At 55.9% G+C, this 21,197-nt stretch overlaps 6 protein-coding genes across 6 annotated transcripts; 5 read left to right on the top strand and 1 right to left on the bottom strand.

Annotated features, from left to right (window-relative positions):
* Positions 1–31: 31 nt before the first annotated feature.
* WHR41_06996 (uncharacterized protein) lies at positions 32–3,934 on the top strand (the record flags this gene model as incomplete). The annotated part of the gene is made up of 1 exon (XM_069375601.1): positions 32–3,934. The coding sequence occupies one exon, from the start codon at positions 32–34 to the stop codon at positions 3,932–3,934; it is 3,903 nt and encodes a 1,300-aa protein (XP_069227708.1).
* A 2,286-nt stretch (positions 3,935–6,220) lies between these two features.
* On the top strand, positions 6,221–8,222 carry WHR41_06997 (uncharacterized protein). The gene is made up of 4 exons (XM_069375602.1): positions 6,221–6,478; positions 6,531–6,552; positions 7,006–7,250; positions 7,305–8,222. The coding sequence occupies exons 1-4, from the start codon at positions 6,457–6,459 to the stop codon at positions 8,003–8,005; spliced, it is 990 nt and encodes a 329-aa protein (XP_069227709.1). The 5' UTR covers positions 6,221–6,456; the 3' UTR covers positions 8,006–8,222.
* Positions 8,223–8,379: 157 nt separating this feature from the next.
* WHR41_06998 (uncharacterized protein) lies at positions 8,380–10,575 on the bottom strand. The gene is made up of 3 exons (XM_069375603.1): positions 10,405–10,575; positions 10,204–10,343; positions 8,380–10,136 (listed from the first exon to the last, which is right to left on the bottom strand). Exons 1-3 carry the CDS (start codon positions 10,428–10,430, stop codon positions 8,488–8,490), a joined length of 1,815 nt encoding a protein of 604 aa, XP_069227706.1. The 5' UTR covers positions 10,431–10,575; the 3' UTR covers positions 8,380–8,487.
* A 525-nt stretch (positions 10,576–11,100) lies between these two features.
* On the top strand, positions 11,101–13,488 carry WHR41_06999 (uncharacterized protein; the record flags this gene model as incomplete). Its single annotated transcript, XM_069375604.1, has 1 exon — positions 11,101–13,488. The coding sequence occupies one exon, from the start codon at positions 11,101–11,103 to the stop codon at positions 13,486–13,488; it is 2,388 nt and encodes a 795-aa protein (XP_069227707.1).
* A 451-nt stretch (positions 13,489–13,939) lies between these two features.
* Positions 13,940–15,208, top strand: aro-2 (Chorismate synthase aro-2; the record flags this gene model as incomplete). Its single annotated transcript, XM_069375605.1, has 1 exon — positions 13,940–15,208. The coding sequence occupies one exon, from the start codon at positions 13,940–13,942 to the stop codon at positions 15,206–15,208; it is 1,269 nt and encodes a 422-aa protein (XP_069227734.1).
* Positions 15,209–17,886: 2,678 nt separating this feature from the next.
* Positions 17,887–21,196, top strand: WHR41_07001 (uncharacterized protein). Its single transcript, XM_069375606.1, has 4 exons — positions 17,887–18,928; positions 18,981–20,270; positions 20,335–20,499; positions 20,557–21,196. Exons 1-4 carry the CDS (start codon positions 18,776–18,778, stop codon positions 20,728–20,730), a joined length of 1,782 nt encoding a protein of 593 aa, XP_069227733.1. The 5' UTR covers positions 17,887–18,775; the 3' UTR covers positions 20,731–21,196.
* The last annotated feature ends 1 nt before the right edge of the window (position 21,197 follows it).

Below are 21,197 nucleotides of genomic sequence, written 5' to 3' on the forward strand. Positions count from 1 at the left end.
GCGCTGCCAGACGCTGGAGGCTTGAGACAGGATGCGCAACCTGCGGAACATCAAGCATAACTGCTTCGAATATCCCGATGGAGCCGCAGCAAAGACATCATGGGATCCCTCGGATGACTCTTTGATTTGCGCCTTTGGTCCTAGTCGGAATGACCCATTACTTTCACTCAAGCGCCTACCAAAAGACGCTGCGAGCCCCGAAGACGCTCTCGCCATAGCATCATGGGACGCACCTTCTCCCAATTCGGACCTCGAAGTCGATGAAGTGTTGAATCTTCACTGTTTCGCGGACGCAAGGACGATCGTACTGGTTCTCAAGGGTGGCGACATCATCTTGGTACGGGAGGAACCAGAGCCTGGCCAAGACTTGATCGAAATTGTTGGATCTGTCGATGCCGGAATTGCTGCAGCAGCATGGAGTCCGGACGAGGAGCTCTTAGCAATTGCCACCGGCGGAGACACGATGGTCTTCATGACGAGAGATTTCGAAGGTCTTGCAAACGTCACCCTATCACCAGAGGACGTCAAAGTGTCCGATCATGTCTCTGTTGGGTGGGGAAAGAGAGAAACTCAATTTCAGGGCCGAGGAGCAAAGGCCCTGCGGGATCCCACCGTGCCAGAGCACGTTGATGAAGGAACTCTGAGGGACGGAGAGGATGGCCGTGTCAGCATTACGTGGCGCGGAGACGGACAGTTCGTCGCTGTGAACGGCGTTATCAAGGAGGAGCCTAAGCGCCGCATTATCCGCGTCTATTCCAGAGAAGGTGTGCTCGAAAGTGTAAGCGAACCTGTGAACTACATGGGTCACGCGCTGAGCTGGAAGCCGACTGGACAGCTTATCGCTGGCATTCAACATCTCCAAGACAGAACAGACGTCATATTCTTCGAACGAAACGGTCTTCGGCACGGCGAGTTCACGCTGAGGCTCAGCGATGAGCAGCGACAAGCCGTTGGCGACGACATCCAGTTGAGCTGGAATATTGACTCTACAGTTCTTGCTGTCATCATTGGCAACTCGGTACAACTGTGGACAACAGGAAACTACCATTGGTACCTAAAGCAAGAGATCAAATTGGCCCACCCAAGCGTCTCTGCAGTTTGGCACCCTGAGAAGCCGTTGCATCTCGCTTGCGTTGACGGTGCGCAACTCAGGTCACTTGATTTTGCTTTTGATATCGCTCGAGGCCCTTTGAATCCACCTGTAGATACTGGCCTTGTGGCAGTCATCGACGGCCAGCAGTTGAAGATAACGCCACTGCGAGCAGCCAACGTACCTCCTCCTATGGCTTTCGATGAAGTTGACCTTCCGTCGAACGCCGTCGATGTCGCTTTCAGCGCGACAGGTACGGAGATGGTTGTACTACATGAAACCCAGGTCTCTTTTTGGCGATGCGATTACAGCGCAAAGCCAGCCAAGCACGCTGAGCATTTCAAGACAGTCGAAATTCCTGAAGTGGATGGTCGCATCCCAGTAACCCGCCAAATAGTCGCTTCACCAGAAAGACAAATACTCATCACTTCTTCGACGACAAACGAGGCGAACACGACTATAGTGGCCGCGTCTATTGATTCTGATGACTGTGTCACGTTGCCCGCAACAAATGCTGTCAGATCGATATTTGCTCGTTCAGATCATCGACAGATCCTCTGTCAAAGCAACGATGGCGGCATCTCAATAGCGAACATCACTGATGGGGAGATTTCTCTTGATGCGACTGAGATGATGCTTCCGACCGCATGCCCGAGGGTCGAGGTCTGGCACGGCACCGAACAGGAAATCACAGTCGGTCTCACAGCGAGCGGCGTTCTGCATGTCCTTTCGGACTTCAAGCCTCTGAAAATACCTGGCTGCACCTCATTCTCTCTATCGCCCTCACATTTGATCTACACAACAAGTCAACAATTGCTCAAATTCATCCATCTACACAATGGAGAGCTTGAGGTACCACCGGATGAGCCGGAGAAGGACGAGCGCTGCCGCAATGTTGAGCGCGGAGCCAAGCTGGTGACAGTGATGCCCAGCGCCTATTCGCTAGTGTTACAGATGCCTCGTGGCAACTTGGAGACTATCTATCCCAGGGCTCTTGTGCTGGCTGGCATACGATCTAGCATCAATGCCAGAGATTACAAGAAGGCGTTCAACATCTGTAGAGTGCAGAGAGTTGACATGAACATCTTGCACGATTATGCGCCACAGCAGTTCATGCAGGACATCGAGCTGTTCGTCAAGCAAGTCAAGAAGACGGAATACATCGATCTCGTTCTCTCCTCGCTCTCAGAAGAGAATGTGGCGGAAACGATTTACAGAGAGACTTTGACTGCCACGGTTGAAGCGCCTGCCGTAAATGGCTCCGCCCTTCCCGCCAGTTCGGGCATCGAAGCGCCGTCGAAGATCAACTCAGTCTGCGACGCGTTCATCTCTGTACTACAGAAGGATCGCGCGAAACACCTCCAAAGCATCGTGACCGCACACGTTTGCAAGAGCCCGCCGGATCTGGAAGCCGGCCTGCAACTCGTGTCCGAGCTGCGAAAGCAAGGCAATGAGGAGCAGCTCGACCAGGCTGTCGACCACATTTGCTTCTTGGCTGATCCCAATCGACTCTACGACACTGCCCTTGGGCTCTACGATCTCGACGTCACATTGCTGGTAGCTCAGCAATCACAGAAAGACCCAAAGGAATACTTGCCATACCTTCAAGGATTGCACGATCTCCAGCCCTTGAGACAACGTTTCGCAATCGACAACGACCTTCGACGGTACCGCAAGGCACTGACACACCTGTTCGAGCTGGGAGAGTTCGAGGAGTTGAAGAGCTACGTTCACAAGCATGAGCTGCACGGCGCCGCAATGGAGCTCTACCGGTACGACAAAGCGAGGATCTACGAGCTCATGGGCCTCTACGCGGACTACCTCAGCAGTCGGAACCGCTACCAGGATGCCGGCATCGCATACGACTTTGTGAACGACTACGCGCAGGCCTACGAAGCCTACCGGTCGGCCAGCATGTGGCGCGAGAGCTTGGCGTCCGCGGCTCTCGTTCCCATATCAGACAGTGAGCTGTCGACTTTGGCACAGGATCTCGCTGAAGGACAAGAAGAATCCAAAGACTTCGTCGCAGCCGCCACGATCCATCTGGACTACCTTGATGACCTGCCCTCTGCGCTCAGGCTTCTCTGCAAGGGCAACCGCTTCGCCGAAGCCATCCGCATTGCAGTACAGCGCAGAAAGCCAGAGCTCATCGCCGAGGTGATTGACGTGGGCCTCATCGAAAGTTCGGCCTCCATGACGGAGCTCCTGGCGGAGATGAAGACACAGCTGGGTGCGCAGGTGCCACGACTCCGGGAGCTGCGGCAGAAGAAGGCAGAAGACCCCATGGCGTTCCTCGGCGAGGCCGACGAGGCTGACGGCGACGTGCCCGACAACCTTTCGCTCGCGCCCTCGGAAGCAACGACATCCGGCGGCACGCTCATGACCAGGTATACGAACCGCAGCACGGGCACACTGGCTACAAATGCTACAAGGAAGACTTCGAAGAACCGCCGTAGGGAAGAGCGGAAGCGCGCGAAGGGCAAGAAGGGCACGGTTTACGAGGAAGAGTACCTGGTCAACTCTATCGCGAGACTCATCGAGCGCCTGAACTCCACTAGCGAAGATGTGTCGAGCCTCCTCGAAGGCTTAATGAGGAGGGCTATGCGCGAGCGCGCCGTCGCCGTTGAGGCGGCCATGTCTGATGTCGTTGAAGCTTGCAAGGCTTGCATGGCGGAGGTGTTTGCAGCGCCTTCGGAGGCTAGTAAGCCTGCGGTGCCCGAAGGAGAGGGCGGCTACAGACCTTGGGGTGGACAGGGTGTGCATTGGGAGGCTCTTTCGGCGGCCGGGAAGAAGACGGAAGCGCCAGTATTGAAGGTTTTTGAACGACTCAGTTTGCTCCATTAGATGGGTTTTAATTTGTTCGGCTGTCTAGGTCTAGCATACAAAGTTTGTATGTCGAATGACGACAAAACGAAAGTCAGTACACTCCCAATTCAGACATCTTCTGGGATTTACCCTTTTTTCTCTTTTTGGTTTTCATTATCTGTATTTCTCCTAACGAGCCAAACAACATCATGGAAAGCCAAAAATAAAGAAGTGAAGGGAACCGCGTGGTGTATTCGAAGGCATTAACGAGCAAGAAAGTGTATTCCGATAGAACTGTAGCAAAGCCAGCGGATTGTCCTGTGGTCCAGCAACGTCATTGGCAACGTTAGAGAGAATGCAGCCAGCATAGCGCAGGAGCTGTATTGGCTGCATTCTCTCTAACGTGGTTATTCAATACTGTGCATGATCGCTCGGTCTCGTGGGAAGAAGGTCCAGTGTTGTCAGAGTGGTTGGAGATTAGACTTAAGGCGATAGTTCCCAGTGCGGAAGTCGTAGAGACCAGTCAGCTTCGCTATGTCTGAGACTTGGTCTGTTTGCGGATCTTTTTTGCGGCACGTATATTCTTCTGGGAAAAGCTTTTCTTGGCTTGCCGGCGGTACGTCTTGTGTGCGCCTTTTACGTCGCCTGCGAGATATTTGTCGATAGCTTGATTCGTGGCGTCTCTGCCGACCAGGGTGCACTGGTACTTTTCGTGATCACGCAGATGGTCGCACAACTCCCGCCTCACCGCGCTGCGCGACGGGTCTTGTTCGAGGAGCGCGCAGGATCGGAGACAGACTCCGGTAATTTCGAAGTCGGACTCTTTCTGCGCGGCCGCTTGCGTGCCTTGCGAATTTGCGCCGTAGGCAGACACTACGGAAGCTTCCATGACTGGGCTGATCGACGCATGCCAGGCGTCTGGTGCGACTGGCATGAGTGCCTGCGGGGTCTGATTGTTTGCAAGGCCGTCGTGCAGAGGGATTGGCGGAAGAGGAAATGGTGATCCTGCCAGCGAGGGCCCCTGGGATGTGCCCGGTGATGGCATTGGCGGGGAAGATGTGGCTTTCACTGGTGGATTCCAGAAATTGGTAGCCGGTGCTGACAGCGGAGACAACAGATTGCCATCCACCGCGTAGCCATTGCCAAGCAGAAATGTATCATCGAAATTGAAGCCATTATCGAAGTCAAGCGGCGTCTGAAGATAGCCATTCTGCTCAGCCATCTGGGGCATAGGATTTTGATCGTTCACCAGGGCAAAGTCGCCATCCAAGCCCAGTGGCATATCTTGGTAGACAAAGACCATGTTGTCTAGCATCGGCATTTGCGCCATCATGCTTCAGGTAATTGCGTGAATCGGTACGACTCCCGGGCGTCTGGATTTGCTTGGTTGCTGGCTACTCAGAGATGTATTGTGATCCCGGTGTTGCCCTATGGTCTTGATGGCAAGCGATCGAATACATTTCGCAGTACTTGAAGGGCGAAACAGACAGGCAAAAAAGTTTAGAGTTGGCGAAACACCGAGTTTGTCCTATAGTCAGCTTATTTTTGTCCTCATGATGTCCTCATACCAACCTTGTTTCTAACGACGGTTTTGCGGTCTCCAATCTGTGAAGCGCAAATGGCTTTCCAAGATTATCCTGAGATACGCCAATGGACCATGGTGATATAGTCATGAGTCCATTTGCACCGTTTTGGGCATGTTTCCAGACCAATGGCCGTGGGTTCAACAGAAACGCAATGACAAAGGCACACCGTGGAAGCCTACCTGTCGCTGACTAACGATCACTATAGAGAGCCTGTAATCAAGGCGCGGTCTTGCTGAAATTGAAAGGTATCCTTCCAATGGGAGGCTACCATGATTGATAGGCACACCGAAAGTTGGCGGTGCAGGGTACGCCGTAGTGGGTCGTCATATCCTCACGTCGGAGTCTGATTCTCCGCATACCTGACCATTAGCAACCTAAGAATCCACCGAGTTCTGGCATGCTCGAACAGATTGAAGCAAGTCGATGGTCACTCAGTGTGAATGGGATGATACCAGTCCTAGATGTCATGATCGTTATGGGCGGCTGCAGTGACACGTAAGTCCTTCGGGACGAATGCTGTTGAGCGATTTCCAAAATCCCAACGGTGTCGAGCCAGCAGCAGCCAGATCCGTCGAATCTTGCCAGTATCGCTTTCTAATCTCTTCTAGAGAAGTAGTGAAGTGAATGTGAGGTCGAAGTTGCCGCGCCAAGGCTGCAGTCGAGGCATCGGCACGGGCGCTTCCGCAAGCCGCCGGCAATCGGTGCAGCGCCAACATCCTGGGGTGACACGCGAGTGGGCTCGATCCTCTCGATTGCAGACAGGGCAGTTTGCGCGAGGACCGCGCTTCGAAGAAACGCCAGCCGACCACACGACTTTGCATGTGACGGAGCTGGAGCTGGACGAACACACCATACCAGACACGAAGCATCGACGTAGAAGGCGGCACGCAGCGACGTCGCCTCCCTGGCTGAATCAGCCATCAGCCACCTCCATCAGCAAACGCCGTCTCCTGGCATGGGAGAGGTCGAGGCAGCATGAGTGTCATTCTTTGCACGGGTCAGTGTTCTCCTCAGGCATGTGTTGAAGACTTCCACTAACGTGCTTCAAGCGGGCTATGACCACACAATCAGGTAGGTTTATTATCAGCCAAATTGTTTCTTTCAATCTACGGACAAAGGATCCGTGGTTGCACGACATGCGCGAGCTCTTATATACACGGCCCTGGATCTTCAATTCGCGCATTTGGGTTTTCATACGCTTTTGGGGCCCGAGCACGGTGTATTCTTCAACGAGAACGACGGAAGTGACGGCCGGCCTCCTCTTGCAATTGGCTTTTTACCGCTTGCGAGAGACCGCATGTCTCGAACTAGAGGTTTCCTGGAATGTTTGGAATGCTTCGTCGACGGACAAGATCCAACAATTGATGCTGAAGGATCGCGACGCTCGATGCAGTTGACCTCAGGAAGACATTGCAACTACCGGTCTCGCCCATGTATCGCACAGGAATTCAGGCTTCCTCCCTCGGCAACTTTTGGAGCTGTATGCAGTCAACGCGACAGTTGCTGATCAGCTTGTCTATCTAGATTCTGGGAAGCCCTGAGCGGCATCTGCTCAAGAACAATCCCTCACCCCGATTCGCAGGTGAATCGCCTATGCATTTCACCAGACAAGAGATTTCTGGCAGCAGCCGGTCACCACACTGTCAAGCTATACGACATCAGATCAACAAATCCCGCCGCTGTCCTCACATTTGAGGGTCACACGGGGAATATCACAGGCGTCGCATTCCACTGCGAAGGCAAATGGATGGTAACAAGCTCTGAAGATGGTGAATCACGCTATACCCATGCACAATCTGAAGGCTACTGACATCAGCGAACAGGGACCGTCAAAATCTGGGACACACGCAGTGGGCACATCCAGCGCAACTACTCGCACGGCGTGCCCGTCAACGACGTCGTCATCCACCCCAACCAAGGCGAACTAATCTCCTGCGATCGCGGCGGCAACGTGCGCATCTGGGACCTCGGCGAGAACAAATGCAGCCACCAGCTCGTGCCCGAAGACGACAAGTCCGTGGCCTCCGTGACCGTCGCCACCGACGGCTCCCTCCTCTGCGCAGCCGTCAGCAACAGCGTGCACGGCTCCGTCTTCGTCTGGCGCCTCGTCACCGTCCGCGACGTCACAACCCTCATCCCGGTAACCAAATACCGCGCCCATGGCACCTACATCACGCGCGTGCTCCTCTCCCCAGACGTCCGACACCTCGCGACCTGCAGCGCGGACCACACGGCGCGAATCTGGCAAGTGGACCTGGAGCGCGCCCAAAAGGCCGCCCTGAACTCCGACGGCAACGGCACCGGCGAAGACGAGGGCTTCGAGCTGGAGCAGGAGCTGGACGGGCACCAGCGGTGGGTGTGGGACTGCGCGTTCAGCGCGGACTCGGCGTACCTGGTCACCGCGTGCTCGGACCACTACGCGCGGCTGTGGGAGTTGCAGAGCAAGCTGATTATCCGTCAGTACAACGGGCACCATCGCGGGGCGGTGTGCGTTGCGCTTAATGACTATTCGGAGACGCGGTGAGCAGTTGCTGGGCTGGGGAGGTGACGGGGGGCTTCCTCGCATGGGCGCTGGCGTGTGATGGAGTTTTGGGGCGTTTTAGTTTCATTTCTGGGGCAGGGCCGGTTTGGCTGGGTGCGGAGATGATTGCGAGGGTTTCGGCGGCCCGCGTGCGTCAGGATGTATTCGGAGTAGCCATACTGCAAGCAAAATGACAAGTGTATCGAAATTGATGAATTAGTCTGTTGCGCCCAATCGGAGTGTTTGTGGGGGCCCAACTTCGTGATGTACGTGGCATAGATGCGCTGATTCCTTCAGAACTCAGTCAGGGCACGTCCTTGACGGAGATAAAGGTAATGTCAAGCGCTAATAAGCGTACAAACAGGAACAAAAAGAGGTGACGTGAAGGAATTTGGCATCTATACATGACAGCGTTGAAAGTCTAAAAGGTGGCGGCGACGTCTCCTCGCCCATTTCTACCCAACCTATATAATCTTTTCTCTACTCTACTTGCCCTCACCAGGCTTGTAAGCAGCATCGTGGGAAGCGATGGCGCGGCCGGAGGGGTCGGTCTGCTTGCTCCAGGTGGGCGTCCACCTCTCGACGGTGCCGGCGCACTGGGGCGGGAAGTGCTCGTCGAACATGCAGCGGTACCAGTAGGCCTCCTTGGAGTCGGGGATGTCGTCGCCCCAGTGGGGCTTGTCCTTGCGGATGGTGGCCTCGACCATCTGCTCGTCGGTGACCATCTTCTTGGCCTCGTCCTTGAGGCCGTCGATCCAGCCGTAGCCGACGCCGTCGGAGAACTGCTCCTTCTGTCGCCACAGGATGTGGTCGGGGAGGTAGGGCTTGGCGCCGGGCTCGCCGGTGGTGTCGAAGGCCTTGCGCATGATGTACTTCTCGATGCGGCCCTGGTCCTTCTTGATCAGCTTCTCCTCGGGGTCGATGTTCATAGCGACGTCGAGGAACTCCTTGTCGAGGAAGGGAACGCGGGCTTCGACACCCCATGCGGAGGTGGACTTGTTGGCGCGCAGGCAGTCGGCCAAGTGCAGGTTCTTGACCCTACGCACGGTCTCCTCGTGGAAGGCCTTCTTGTCGGGCGCGTTGTGGAAGTAGAGGTAGCCACCGAAGGCCTCGTCAGAGCCCTCGCCAGAAAGGACCATCTTGACACCCATGGCCTTGATCTTGCGGGAGAGCAGGAACATGGGTGTTGAGGCGCGGATGGTGGTGACGTCGTAAGACTCGAGGTGGAAAATGACATCGTAAAGGGCGTCCAGACCTTCCTGGATGGTGAAAGTCATGGAGTGGTGCTTGGTGCCGAGGAAACGGGCCACCTCGGCGGCAGCGACGCCGTCGGGAGAGCCGGGCAGACCGATGGAGAAACTGTTGAGCTGCGAGAGAAGGGGAATGGAGTTGAGGTGGTAGTTTTCGTCAATACCAGAAAGCTCCTCAGGCTGCGCCGTGGTGCCGTTCATAATTCCAGGGTTGAGGGGGCTACCGTAGGCGGTAGGAGTGTTTGCGCCGGACTCCCTGATCTGCTTCGCGTACTCGCGCTGCAGTCTCAGAGTCTCGCGCTGGGCAATGGAAGCAACGAGCGAGCTATCCAAACCACCAGAGAGAAGGACACCATAAGGAACCTCAGCCATCAGTCTCTTTCTTACGGAGCGCTCGAAAGTCTCTCTCAAAAGCTTGTAGTCGATCGGGTTGGTGGGGACGTTGGAGGGCTCAACTAGCCACTTGGGGTTGTAGTAGCGGGTGAGGGAGTCGGTCTTGCTGTCGTAGACGTGGCCAGGAGGGAAGCTCTGAATGGAGTCGCAGACGGGGTGGAGGCACTTCAGCTCAGAGGCGAAGTAGACGGCGCCGGGAGTCTGCGAGGAACGGCCCATGTAGAAAGTGGTGATGCCGATAGGGTCTCTGGCGGCGATGACGCGGTCGAGCTTCTTGTCGTGCAGGACCCAGCTGAACATGCCGTCGAGGTATTTGGGGGTATCGATTCCATGCTCTTGGTACAGGGGAATGATGACCTCGCAGTCGGACAAGCTCTTGAAAGGGTAGGTTTTTGAGAGCTGCTTGCGGAGGATCTTGTGGTTGTAGATCTCACCGTTGACGGCGAGGGAGACGGTCTCATCGTCGCTGACGATAGGCTGGGCGCCAGACTCTGAGAGACGTTAGCATCCATGTTGCGATTGAGTACCAATTGGCGATTTCTGGTGCTCTCCACATACCGACACCGACGATGCTCAAGCGCTCGTGGACGAGGATGGTGTTGTTGGCGATGTGGTTGCCGCTCCAATCCGGGCCGCGGTGCTTGACCTGCTTGCCCATGCGAATGGCCGTGGGCCTGAACTTCTGCACATCGGGATGGCTGGAGGTGGCAGTTGGTCAGCGCATTTCAATGGGCGGCGGTGGAGGGCGCAGCGGCGTACCTGTGACACGCGAAAATACCACACATCTTGCCGGTGTGTTTGGGGGGTGTTGCTGCTGTGTGGACTCGGAGAGCACAGAAAAACGTGACTCTCGGCGTTTATGTACAGGTACACAGGGCGTCGGCGGCGCAATAATATGAGTCAAGCAATCCCGCAGTCGTCGTGAGTCGCACACACCAAGCCCCGCGCCACGCCCCCAAAGTTCTCAGATATTTGTCCCGCGCGCGCCGACTATCGGCCCCTTATCGGCGCCCACGCGCGATAAGCCGGCGGGCCGGCGCGCAGACAGTGCCGCGCCGCCTGCCGCACTCGTCCGCCCGCCTCTGCGATTCCTTCCTGCAGGCGTCCGAGCGCTAGCGAACGCTTGGTCGGTGGGTGCGGGCGTGTTTACTGGAGGGTCGCAAGGGCAACGCTCCATTGTGAACACCAGACCACCCCTCATTGTTATCTGCCACTCTTCGCCTGCTCTGCAGACCACCTTATTCTACGCATTGCCACCTCTCTGGACCCCTGGCCATTTCTAGTCAGCCCACTTCAGGCTTCCAGGGAAAAACTCGCGGGCGACGTCGTCACCTAGGCCGTGCCTGGCTAGATCGGCTTACTGGCCGCGCACGACAACGTCCACGAGGGTGCACTTCTTCCACCGCAGCATGTCGTAGCTGCTCGTTCGTCACATTCATACCTTACTCTCTCACCATGCGATCCGCCCTTGCGTCTGTCACCCACCGCCGAGGCGCGAGGTCTAGGAGCAACTCCCTCACAACCGTACCACCTGCGCAAAACTCTACCGACTTCGATCCCCAACTCGCCTCACTAGCTGCTTCGATCATACACAAATCTCCTCTGCCGTCCGAAGCCGGGCTTCCAGTCTACATTGTCAATGCTGCCGCTTTCCCCGATGCTTCCGAGGTCGACTATAACAGCCTCCTGCCCTACGTGCTCGCAAGACTACCCGAGGAGGACGAACTTATAAGCGGGACTGAATATGAGATCATCTTCTTCGCAGGTGGTCAGCCGGAAGGTGCCACGACAGAGAAAAAGCAGGGACCCGGAGTGGGCTGGTATTTGCAAGCGTACCAGGTGCTTAGCAGAGCAACACGGAAGAAGCTACAGAAGCTCTACATCGTCCACCCGAGGACATGGGTGCGGGTGCTCGTGAACGTGTTCGGCACCGTTGTGTCACCGAAGTTCAGGCGCAAGATCGTACATGTCAACACTCTCACTGGGCTGGCTATGCTCATACCAATTGAGAGGCTGCTCATCCCTCCCGTTGTGTATGTACATGACAGGAAATTATGTCCGGATATCGACGTGCCCTATGCCAGCGGCCGGCGTGCGTTCACGGCGAACCACCCTCTGCCCACGAATCCAGAGTCTGGCAAGTCCAGATTACCACGAGTTCTTCGAGAAACCACCAGCTTCATCCTCCTGCCAGTAAACGTGAGAACTGAAGGCTTGTTTCGAATCCCACCGCATACGGTGCTCACGGGAGTTTTGAGGGAAGCTTATGACAGGGGGCAGATGTACATCATCTGGAAAGAGGTCGGCGCAACTTTCGTGGAGCCTGGTGTGGACCCGGCCCTGGTGAGCGAAGTCAAGATTGAGGACGCATACGGTGTGCATTCTGCCGCCTCTCTCATCAAGACATGGTATCGGGAGCTTCGGGACCCGATCTTCCCAGAGTCAAGTTACTCCATCATACGTGAACAATTCGGGAGCCCGGACGTTCAGATTACACTCGAAGATCTCGAGAGTATGCTCTCCTTGAACTCCAAGCAGTCGCCTTTGAGCGTGACTAGCCGAGAGATCCTCCTCAGACATTTGCTTCCTTTACTATCGACGGTGGCGGCCCGTGAGCCAGAGAACAAGATGGATGCAAACAACCTGGCCATCTGCTTTGCCATGACGTTGGTATGCGGCTCGAACCAGCTCGAAGATGCCAAAATGACAAGCGTGATCCGACGAATCTTGCAAGTGGCCATCGAATCCTGGAAAGAACTGCAACAGCGACTGGGCATTGGTAGCGACGACTTCTGGAAGGATATCCAGGCTCCTCGTGATGCCAAGGAATACGAAGATCCCCTGGACGAACCTAGGTCAAAGCAGCAATTCGCGGAACACTCAGCGGACGATGGAAGCCACAAAGTACACCTCCTCGATGCAGAATCTCCGACTGGCGATGATTATATCGAATTGGAACGAGCGCCGACATTACCACCTCGACCGCTCGGGCGATCCGTTTCTGCCTACTCGTCCAGTAGGCCACGGGAAGAACGCCATCCTCCCATACCAAAGCGCAAGCCGGCACCCGAGCCACCTCGCTATTCCACACTGTTTGGCGACAACGAGAAGGTTTCGCCAGTCGGAAACTCACCAGATGGGTACACGTCTGCGGATAGCCTGACACATGGCTCACTGCAATCTCATGGATATGGCATAGATGAGAAGAAAGCACATGCCATGCCCGCTGCCGAGTTGCACCATCTTGAGGTGCCCAAACGAAAGGCGCTGGTAAGTCACCATGACGACGGGCTCGCGTCAGGCGTAGCAAGGAGCGCCTCTGCAGCAACCTCCGCGCATCTCGCGCATCTAGCTGCGCAACGAGCATCGTCCGCTTCGTCACAAGGGTCGTCTATTCCAGAGCCAATGTCCGCACCAGGCGCATTTCAGGAGAATGAAAAGGCGCAGACGAATGACGAGACGGTCTTCCGCAAACCGGTCTGGCCAGCGTCGCGGGCTAATCAGCAAGGCATCCCGACCCTTGCGAAGCCGATCATCCCTCATCGTCCGCGGTCTCACGAGCCAACCTCGATAGCGATGCTCTCCGCTTCCGACGAATTCAGGAACGGCATGCCCAAGCTCAGATCGACCAGCACTGGCATCGTGAAACGAATGGCTTCCATGGAGTCGGCCAACGGCAGCTCGCAGCATGGCAACACACTGCAGCCGAGCAAGTTGAATCTTCGGAAGGCAAGCGTGGATGACCTCAGGCGAATTTATGAAGACCGGGCTAGCGCAGCGGAAACTCTTGTGGCGGCGGGTAGGAGGAGTAGTCACAACTCGCAGGGCAGTGGTGCTGTGTGAGAGTGTTTCGCCTTGGAGCGATGGAGCTGGACAGTACACGGCGTGCCGGGTTGGAGATCGCATGGCAGGCTTGAGCATTTTCGGGAGTTTATCATGATTCTTCATTCCTATTTCCTTCTCCCGTAGCAGCATCTGATACCCGCTTCCTATATTAATGCTAATGATATCACGGCTGACCTCCGTTCAACTTAAACTCCCTATTTCTTGTTTCTTGTAGCTCTCCGACCAAGGGCGGAATTAGTTCAAGAACTGGCGTCGGCGATCTCCAAGGCGCCGAAACCGCGACGATGTACCCCACTAAAAAGTCTGGAGGGGCCTGAAAGTCGACTCACAGACTCAAATTACTGGCGTCACCCATTGGCGCGATCCACCCATTGTTTGTGACTACTGCAGCAGCTCTGCTCTTCTTCGCTGCGACCCATACATCGTTCACCCATACAGCACCACCAACATGTCGACCTTCGGCCAATACTTCCGTGTCACAACCTACGGAGAGTCGCACGGCAAGAGTGTCGGCGCCATCGTCGACGGCGTGCCTCCGGGCCTCAAGCTCACCGAAGATGACATCCAACCTCAGATGACCCGCCGCCGTCCTGGGCAGAGCGCCCTCACAACACCTAGAGATGAGAAGGACAGAGTCGAGATCCAGTCTGGCACTGAGTTCGGCGTTACCCTGGGCACCCCGATCGGCCTGCGCGTCATGAACCAGGACCAAAGACCCAAGGACTACGGCAGCAGCACCATGGACATGTTCCCCCGACCCAGCCACGCGGACTGGACATACCTGGAGAAGTACGGTGTCAAGGCTAGCTCTGGCGGTGGAAGGAGCAGTGCAAGAGAGACGATTGGCAGAGTTGCGGCCGGCGCGATCGCCGAGAAGTACCTCACAGTCGCGCACGGCGTGGAGATTGTTGCTTTCACCAACAGCGTCGGTCCCGAGCACCTGTTCCCTCCGACCAGGGAGCACCCTACACCGAGCACAAACCCGGAGTTCCTGGACCTCATCGGCAAGATCTCGCGCAACGAGGTGGACGCGAACCTGCCAATCCGCTGCCCCGATGCCGAGGCAGGCAAGAGAATGGCATCTCTGATCGAGGAGTTCAGGGACAAGAACGACAGCATCGGCGGCACCGTGACCTGCGTAATCCGCAACTGCCCCTCAGGCCTCGGTGAGCCGTGCTTCGACAAGCTCGAGGCGACCCTCGCGCACGCCATGCTCTCCATCCCGGCCACGAAGGGCTTCGAGATCGGCTCCGGCTTCGGCGGCTGCAGCGTGCCTGGCTCCATCCACAACGACCCCTTCATCAAGGCGCCCTCGACGACCGACCCTCTGCGCCCCGGCGTGACGCGCCCGCGCCTGACGACCAAGACCAACAACTCCGGCGGCATCCAGGGCGGCATCACGAACGGCGCGCCGATCTACTTCACCGTCGCCTTCAAGCCCGCCGCGACGATCGGCCAGGCGCAGCAGACCGCGACCTACGACGAGGCAAACGGCGTGCTCGAGGCCAAGGGCCGCCACGACCCCTGCGTCATCCCTCGCGCCGTTCCCATTGTCGAGAGCATGGCCGCGCTGGTCATCATGGACGCTGTTCTGGCACAGAGCGCGCGTCAGGCCGCCAGGACTCTCCTGCCGCCTATCCAGGACGTGACTATTCCTGTCAGCATGACGCACAACAACCTGACGACTTCGAGCGAGAAGCCTGAGGAGAAGGCTTGAGTTTGCGAGCTATGACGATGGTTATGTTTCTAGGATACATGCATATACGCATTGACGAGCAGGTGTCATGTCGCGTGGCATAGCTGTGGCGTTTGGTCGCGGATGGGAAAATTGCGGCGTTGCCTGATTACAAAAGTAGACACATGTGAGACTCTTGAGTCTCGAAGCGGACAAAAAAATTGATACCACTATTTCCACAGACCGAAAAGAGATTCCGTCAGCCTCACCTCGCGATGTCGTTCACGCCACGATCCAGGCATGTCTCTGCTTTTCGGACGGCTGTCTGCAGGCGTTCCTTTTCTGCCAATCTGACTTCAAAGGAGAAGGTAAAACAGGAGCGGTCCGCCATGTGTGCATTATTCTGAGGCAGGACCTGGCTTTAATGAACCCATGGCATCATGGGTAACATGAGGATGATGTCGTGCCTTTTCGCCACAGATATGCGAGTAGCCGGACTGTCTCGTCCTAAATAGCTCGAACCTCTGCGTCTTGCGTGAGAGATTGGTCAACAGTCAGCAGGTACGGCAGCGCCTCACCCAGCAATGCCCGCCGAAAACCTCAACCCCGTCTCACTTCACAAACACATCACTTCTCTCAGCTCCCTACTTAATCCCCTCCCACACCCTCCTTCATCTCCCTTCCTTTCTCTCCAGGCCGGTCCTCATACTTCAATTCGACTTTCACACCAACGAAAAAAAAAAAGCATTCCTTGCAATCTCTTGTTCCATTTGTCACCTTTTACTTCACCACCCCTGACCAATCAAACGAACCAAAGAAAATCAAACCACCATGCCTTTCAGCGCTCCCATCCACTCCGACACCACAGTCCCGAGCCCCAACAACACCCCCGGCCTACACCAAGGCAACCCGCGCCCACCGCCAAAGCGCATGCTCCGCTTGACGCCTACCCGTCAGACTCCTCCACAGGCACACGCCGTTCCAACCCCAGAGGATCTGCCCTCTCCGCAACTCGGCTCCCCTAACGACGCTAATGCCACGGTCCAACAGCAATTGCTGACGCCGGGCTCAAACGGCTCGTCGAGCCACGGAATGACGACTAGGTCTGCTACATCCGCTGCCCTGGAGCGTGGTGCTCCGCTGGACAGCAACTCTCCAACCACGCCTTCTGCCACGCCATCGTCAAGCAACAGCAGCGGTGCTGGTCCGAAGCGCTGCAGATCAGACACTGAATCCGACGAGAAGATTCACGAGACCAGATCCGTTGCTAAGCGTAGGAAGGGTGCTGAGAGCTCGAGCCACAGCGCGCCGCTGAGTGAGCAGTCTGTTGCTGCTGCTGCTTCGGGGAGTGTCGGGCATGGCGATGGTCTTACTGTGCCGCTGCCGGTGCTACAGCGGACTCGTGGTGCTCAGAGGGAGTTTGAAGAGGGATTGAGGAATGCGGAGTGATGGGTGCGGGATGAATGTCTGTTGTCCGTGCTGTTTTGGCTGGTTGCGGGTTCAGATGTGGGTTGTCATAGCTTTGGCGGTTTTGGGAGGTGTTTTGCTGTTTGTATTTGCTTGGATAGTCGTGCGATCGATGAGAAAAGGAGTTAGAAGCCCCATCAGTACATAGTGTTTAATAGGAGCTGGTCTCTGGAAATTGCTTTCGTCTCTCAGACTTATGAGGATACGCTGATAGTGTTGATAGTGTAGTGAGTCTGAATGATGACTGCTGGGTTCGATTGCAATGTTCTGTGCGCATTGAGTGTGACCTGTGTTGGCCTTTCATCTCCCCAATGCTGGCATCGCATTTTGGGTCTTTCTAGAACGAACAACAACACACAGGGCTTCCAAATACATATGAGTAATACCTGAATAATCTTTGTCGTTCACTTCTTGAGAAGATGCAGATTCCGAGGCCGGGCTAGATCGTCGGAGGCAAGGTCACAGGTCCTATGGTGCAGTCGCTTACCCCAACCCTAACCCTAAGATGGTCAGTCTCTGCTGTATTATAGCCTGCTGAGCCGGTATTATGTTGAGCGGCACAAAGAAGGGTCTGCGATCAACATGTGAGAAAGCAAGAAGCCTTGTAGTTCGAACAAGAATCGCCCTTGTACGGTGTGGCGTCAGGCGGGCCAATCCGTTAAGATATATTTGCTCGTGTATACATCAGGCCATTGATGGATTGCCTCGTTTCAATCGCCTGCAAGGTTGAAGCTATTGATCGAAAAAGCCCCCGGGATGTTGAGATCCGCCTGGCAGACCTGCGGCTCGCTTCTGGGTGGTTGGGCGCACGTTTGCAGATTTCGGACTGAACTCCATCTGGGCCGTCACGGACGAAGAAGTGGCTGGCGAGCCGGGAGTCGCGCACTCCGGAAATAGCTCAATCAATGCCAGACATGCAGACTCATATTCTAGCGTACCGCTAACATCACAAACGTGACAAAATAACGACGGCTCATCGAAACGACATGACTGGTGGCCGCGTGGTTGTCGAGGTGAAGTCGAAGGACAGGGCCAAGGCAGAGCTCGGCGGAGGTTGGTGAGGCTTGGTGCTCTCGCTTCGTCCGCGGGCTTGACAGCACGGCGGATCGCCGTGTGCCGCAGCTGCATACCATACCACTCTTTCGTGCATGTCCTCTATGCATCCCGGTGTGAGACACTGTCTTGCCTGCAAGGCTGCGCTAACTCCAAGATTTTTTTTCCAAGGGTATGGGCGATCTCTCGGCAGCAGCAGCCGTCAGCCATCGTCCGCCGGAGCGTTGAGGCCTTGCTCGACGGTACAGACCACTAGCGACTTTGATCTTGACAGCCTCACAACAGCGTTGCCCCGTCGATGATGTGGCTATTCAGTAACAAACTCCATATAACGGAAACTCTCGGACCGAAATCCAATGTAGAGGTGCTTTGACTGGATAATCGAACGCGGTCCATCAGAATCGACAGGCATGTCCATCGCCACCGCTAGCTTGCAAGCATGCCGTGGCAACTTGTTTCAAAAACAAAGAGGTTGACAGGGCAAGGTTAACGCCAATGGCTGGTTGCAAGTTGGATCTATGCCGATCGTCTCCACTCTATCGCGTCTTATCGTCCGAAGCAGATGTCTTGACGTCCACTGCACGCGAATTGTGGGCCTCGGCGGGCTTCATCCCGTCGCTCACCTTGGAACGCCTAGTCACTGTGACCTTCTTTACATCAACGAAACGGCTCTACTTGCCGGCGTTGGCTTTACCGGCTTAAGAAACCGATGCTAATGGCTAGCCGAGTGGCCTTGGAGCCCGCGGAGGGCCATGATCCTCGTCCAAGCTAGGTTGGCGTCTCTGGCATGCAGACGGGGAGTCGGACGAGCGGCGTGACACTGGTAGAGGGAGCGGCAGAGTGTTGGCTCGCATATGCAAGGGCACCGGGATGCTGTCCTTTCACGCGTCACTACGCAGAGAGTTTGCACTGCTTCCGTCCAGGGCTGTCAATCGTGGATAGAGCTAGGCTGATAGTGCAAAAGGCCCGAGGAATGAATCGTTGCAGCGATGGCACTTCAAATAGTAGAGCGCCGCCTTTCCACCTGGCGATCTTCGGTACGCGCTTTTTGCAGCTCATACAGTCGCTACTGCACTGCCCTTGTCGACAATGGTCTCCCCGATCTTGTCCGTTGCCTCTTTGGCTACACTCGCTATGGCACAGGACGTTCCTTGGTCCGGCTTCGATAAGTGGTCGCACAACTCATACTCATCGCTGGGTTCAAAGCAAGCAGACCATTTGCCATGGTTCATGAAAAACAATGTGCGTTCACAGACACCTGATACGGGAAAGGAGCTATCCTAACGCTTTACAGCCACTACCTGCCGGCAAACCTTGGGGCTTGAGGAACGCGGACACAAACTACTACACTGACTACCCTATCACCGGCGTGGTCCGTAGCTACGACTGGGAAGTCAGCAAGCAGTCTTGTGCTCCAGATGGTGTCAATACGACGTGTCTACTCGTGAATGGACAATACCCTGGCCCAGCGATCGAGGCAAACTGGGGTGATACGATTCAGGTCAAGCTGACCAACAACATTGCGGACGAAGGAACTGGCATTCATTGGCACGGCATCTTGCAAAAAGGCAGCCAGCCCTACGATGGCGTTCCTGGCGTTTCGATCTGCCCAATCGCCCCAGGGGAGAGCTTCACCTACTCTTTCCCTGCAGAACTGTACGGCTCATCGTACTGGCACAGCCACTATAGCTCTCAGTTCGCGAGCGGCCTCAACGGTCCGATGATCATCTACGGTCCCAACTCGAGCTCTTACGACATTGACCTTGGCCCTGCTCAGCTGACTGATTGGTACCACGAATACTATGAGGACCTGCTTGGGAACCTCGCCAAGCCTCTGTCCGAGAACCCGCAGTACCCATACTCCAAGAACATTCTCATCAACGGGAAGAACCCCTACGACTGCGACTATGCCGACGGTAGGGACTGCGAGCAGGCTCCCATTGCGAGGTTCAACCTCACCTCTGGCAAAACCCACCGTCTGCGTTTGATCAACACCTCGGCCGAGTCGCTGCTCAAGGTGTCTCTCGATGGCCATAAGCTGAAAGTCATGGCCAACGATTACGTCGAAATCCAGCCCTATGAAACCGACGTTGTCACTCTCGGTGTCGGCCAGCGTACCGATGTCCTCATCGAGGGCAAGACTTCTAGCACACAAGGTGCGTACTGGCTCCGCGCCGTCGCTCCTCATGACTGCGCGGCCAATGACGGCCAGAACGTCGGTAAAGCAGCCATCTATTACGAAGACGCCGACGACAGCCAGCTGCCCTTCTCTTCGCCTAACGACGGCTATGATAATTCTGACTGCTTCAACGACCCGCTGGAAAAGACTGTCCCCGTCATGGCTCTCGACCCCGGTGAGCCGGGCGAGTCCGTCGACGTCAGCATGGAAGGCCACAGCAATGGCACTCACGGCAAGTGGTGGATGAACAACGTCACCGCCACCGTCGACTACTCCGATCCGATCCTGCTGCGCGCAAAGATGGGTTACACCGACTTCCCGACCCAGCGCAACGTCTACCAGTACGACAGCAGTGTTGACTCTGTCCGCTTCATCATCAAGAACAACAATGGCAACTCTCATCCGGTAAGTTGTGATCGAGGGCTTTACAATAAATAGTGAATCAATGGAAACTGACCGACCCCGCCAGATGCATCTCCACGGTCACAACATCTTCGTGCTCGCCGAAGGCGAAGGCGACTGGGACGGCACGATCATCAACCCGAGCAACCCGCAGCGCCGCGACGTACAGCTCGTCCGCGCGAACGGTTTCCTCGTAATCCAATGGTTCCAAGACAACCCCGGCGCCTGGCCCGTAAGTTGTTCCACGACCTTCGCCCCGACTGAACGTAAAGCTAACCAAGAGATCTAGTTCCACTGCCACATCGCCTGGCACCTGAGCCTGGGAATGATCATTGAGATTCTCGAGAGCCCCGAATTGATCCACAAGGACGTCAAGGTGCCCAGCACCGTCAGCCAAACATGCAGAGACTGGTGGGCGTTCAACGAGCACACGCCGATCGACGCGCTGGACTCCGGAATCTAAGGTGTTTGTCGCAAGAGAGAAGAGCGAGGATGTTCGTTTCGAGGTGCAGGTGGATCTGCGGTTGCGCCTCCCCCGGGTAAAGCCCTAGACGCCACGCCGAGGGTTGCGGCTAAAACAGCCGGCCTGCTGGGGAAAAAGCTTCGAGGTCCTGCGTCACCAGGATGCAGCTGTTTCGGCGGCGCTAGGCGTTCATGATTATAGTGAGGCGTTTGGCCTTTTGGGATACTGGACGTGCTTAGCCGGCGGAGTTCGTTGCGGCATGGTGGGGAAGAGGGGTTGCGTCTGCACGAGAGAGCGACCACCTTCCAGTGTCGACACGGCAACCCGGTTGATTGAATAATGATTGATGAGAGGGGTCGGTAATGTAATAATGAATCAGGCTGAAAAGAACGGGAGCACTAGGTAGTAATGCATTAGCGTAGCGATCAAGACTTGTATAAAGATCAATTGAAGTTATCCTGGGAGAG

This window comes from Cladosporium halotolerans, assembly GCF_011745625.1.
Source record: "Cladosporium halotolerans strain TM138-S3 chromosome Unknown Sca25, whole genome shotgun sequence".
NCBI lineage: Eukaryota > Fungi > Ascomycota > Dothideomycetes > Cladosporiales > Cladosporiaceae > Cladosporium > Cladosporium halotolerans.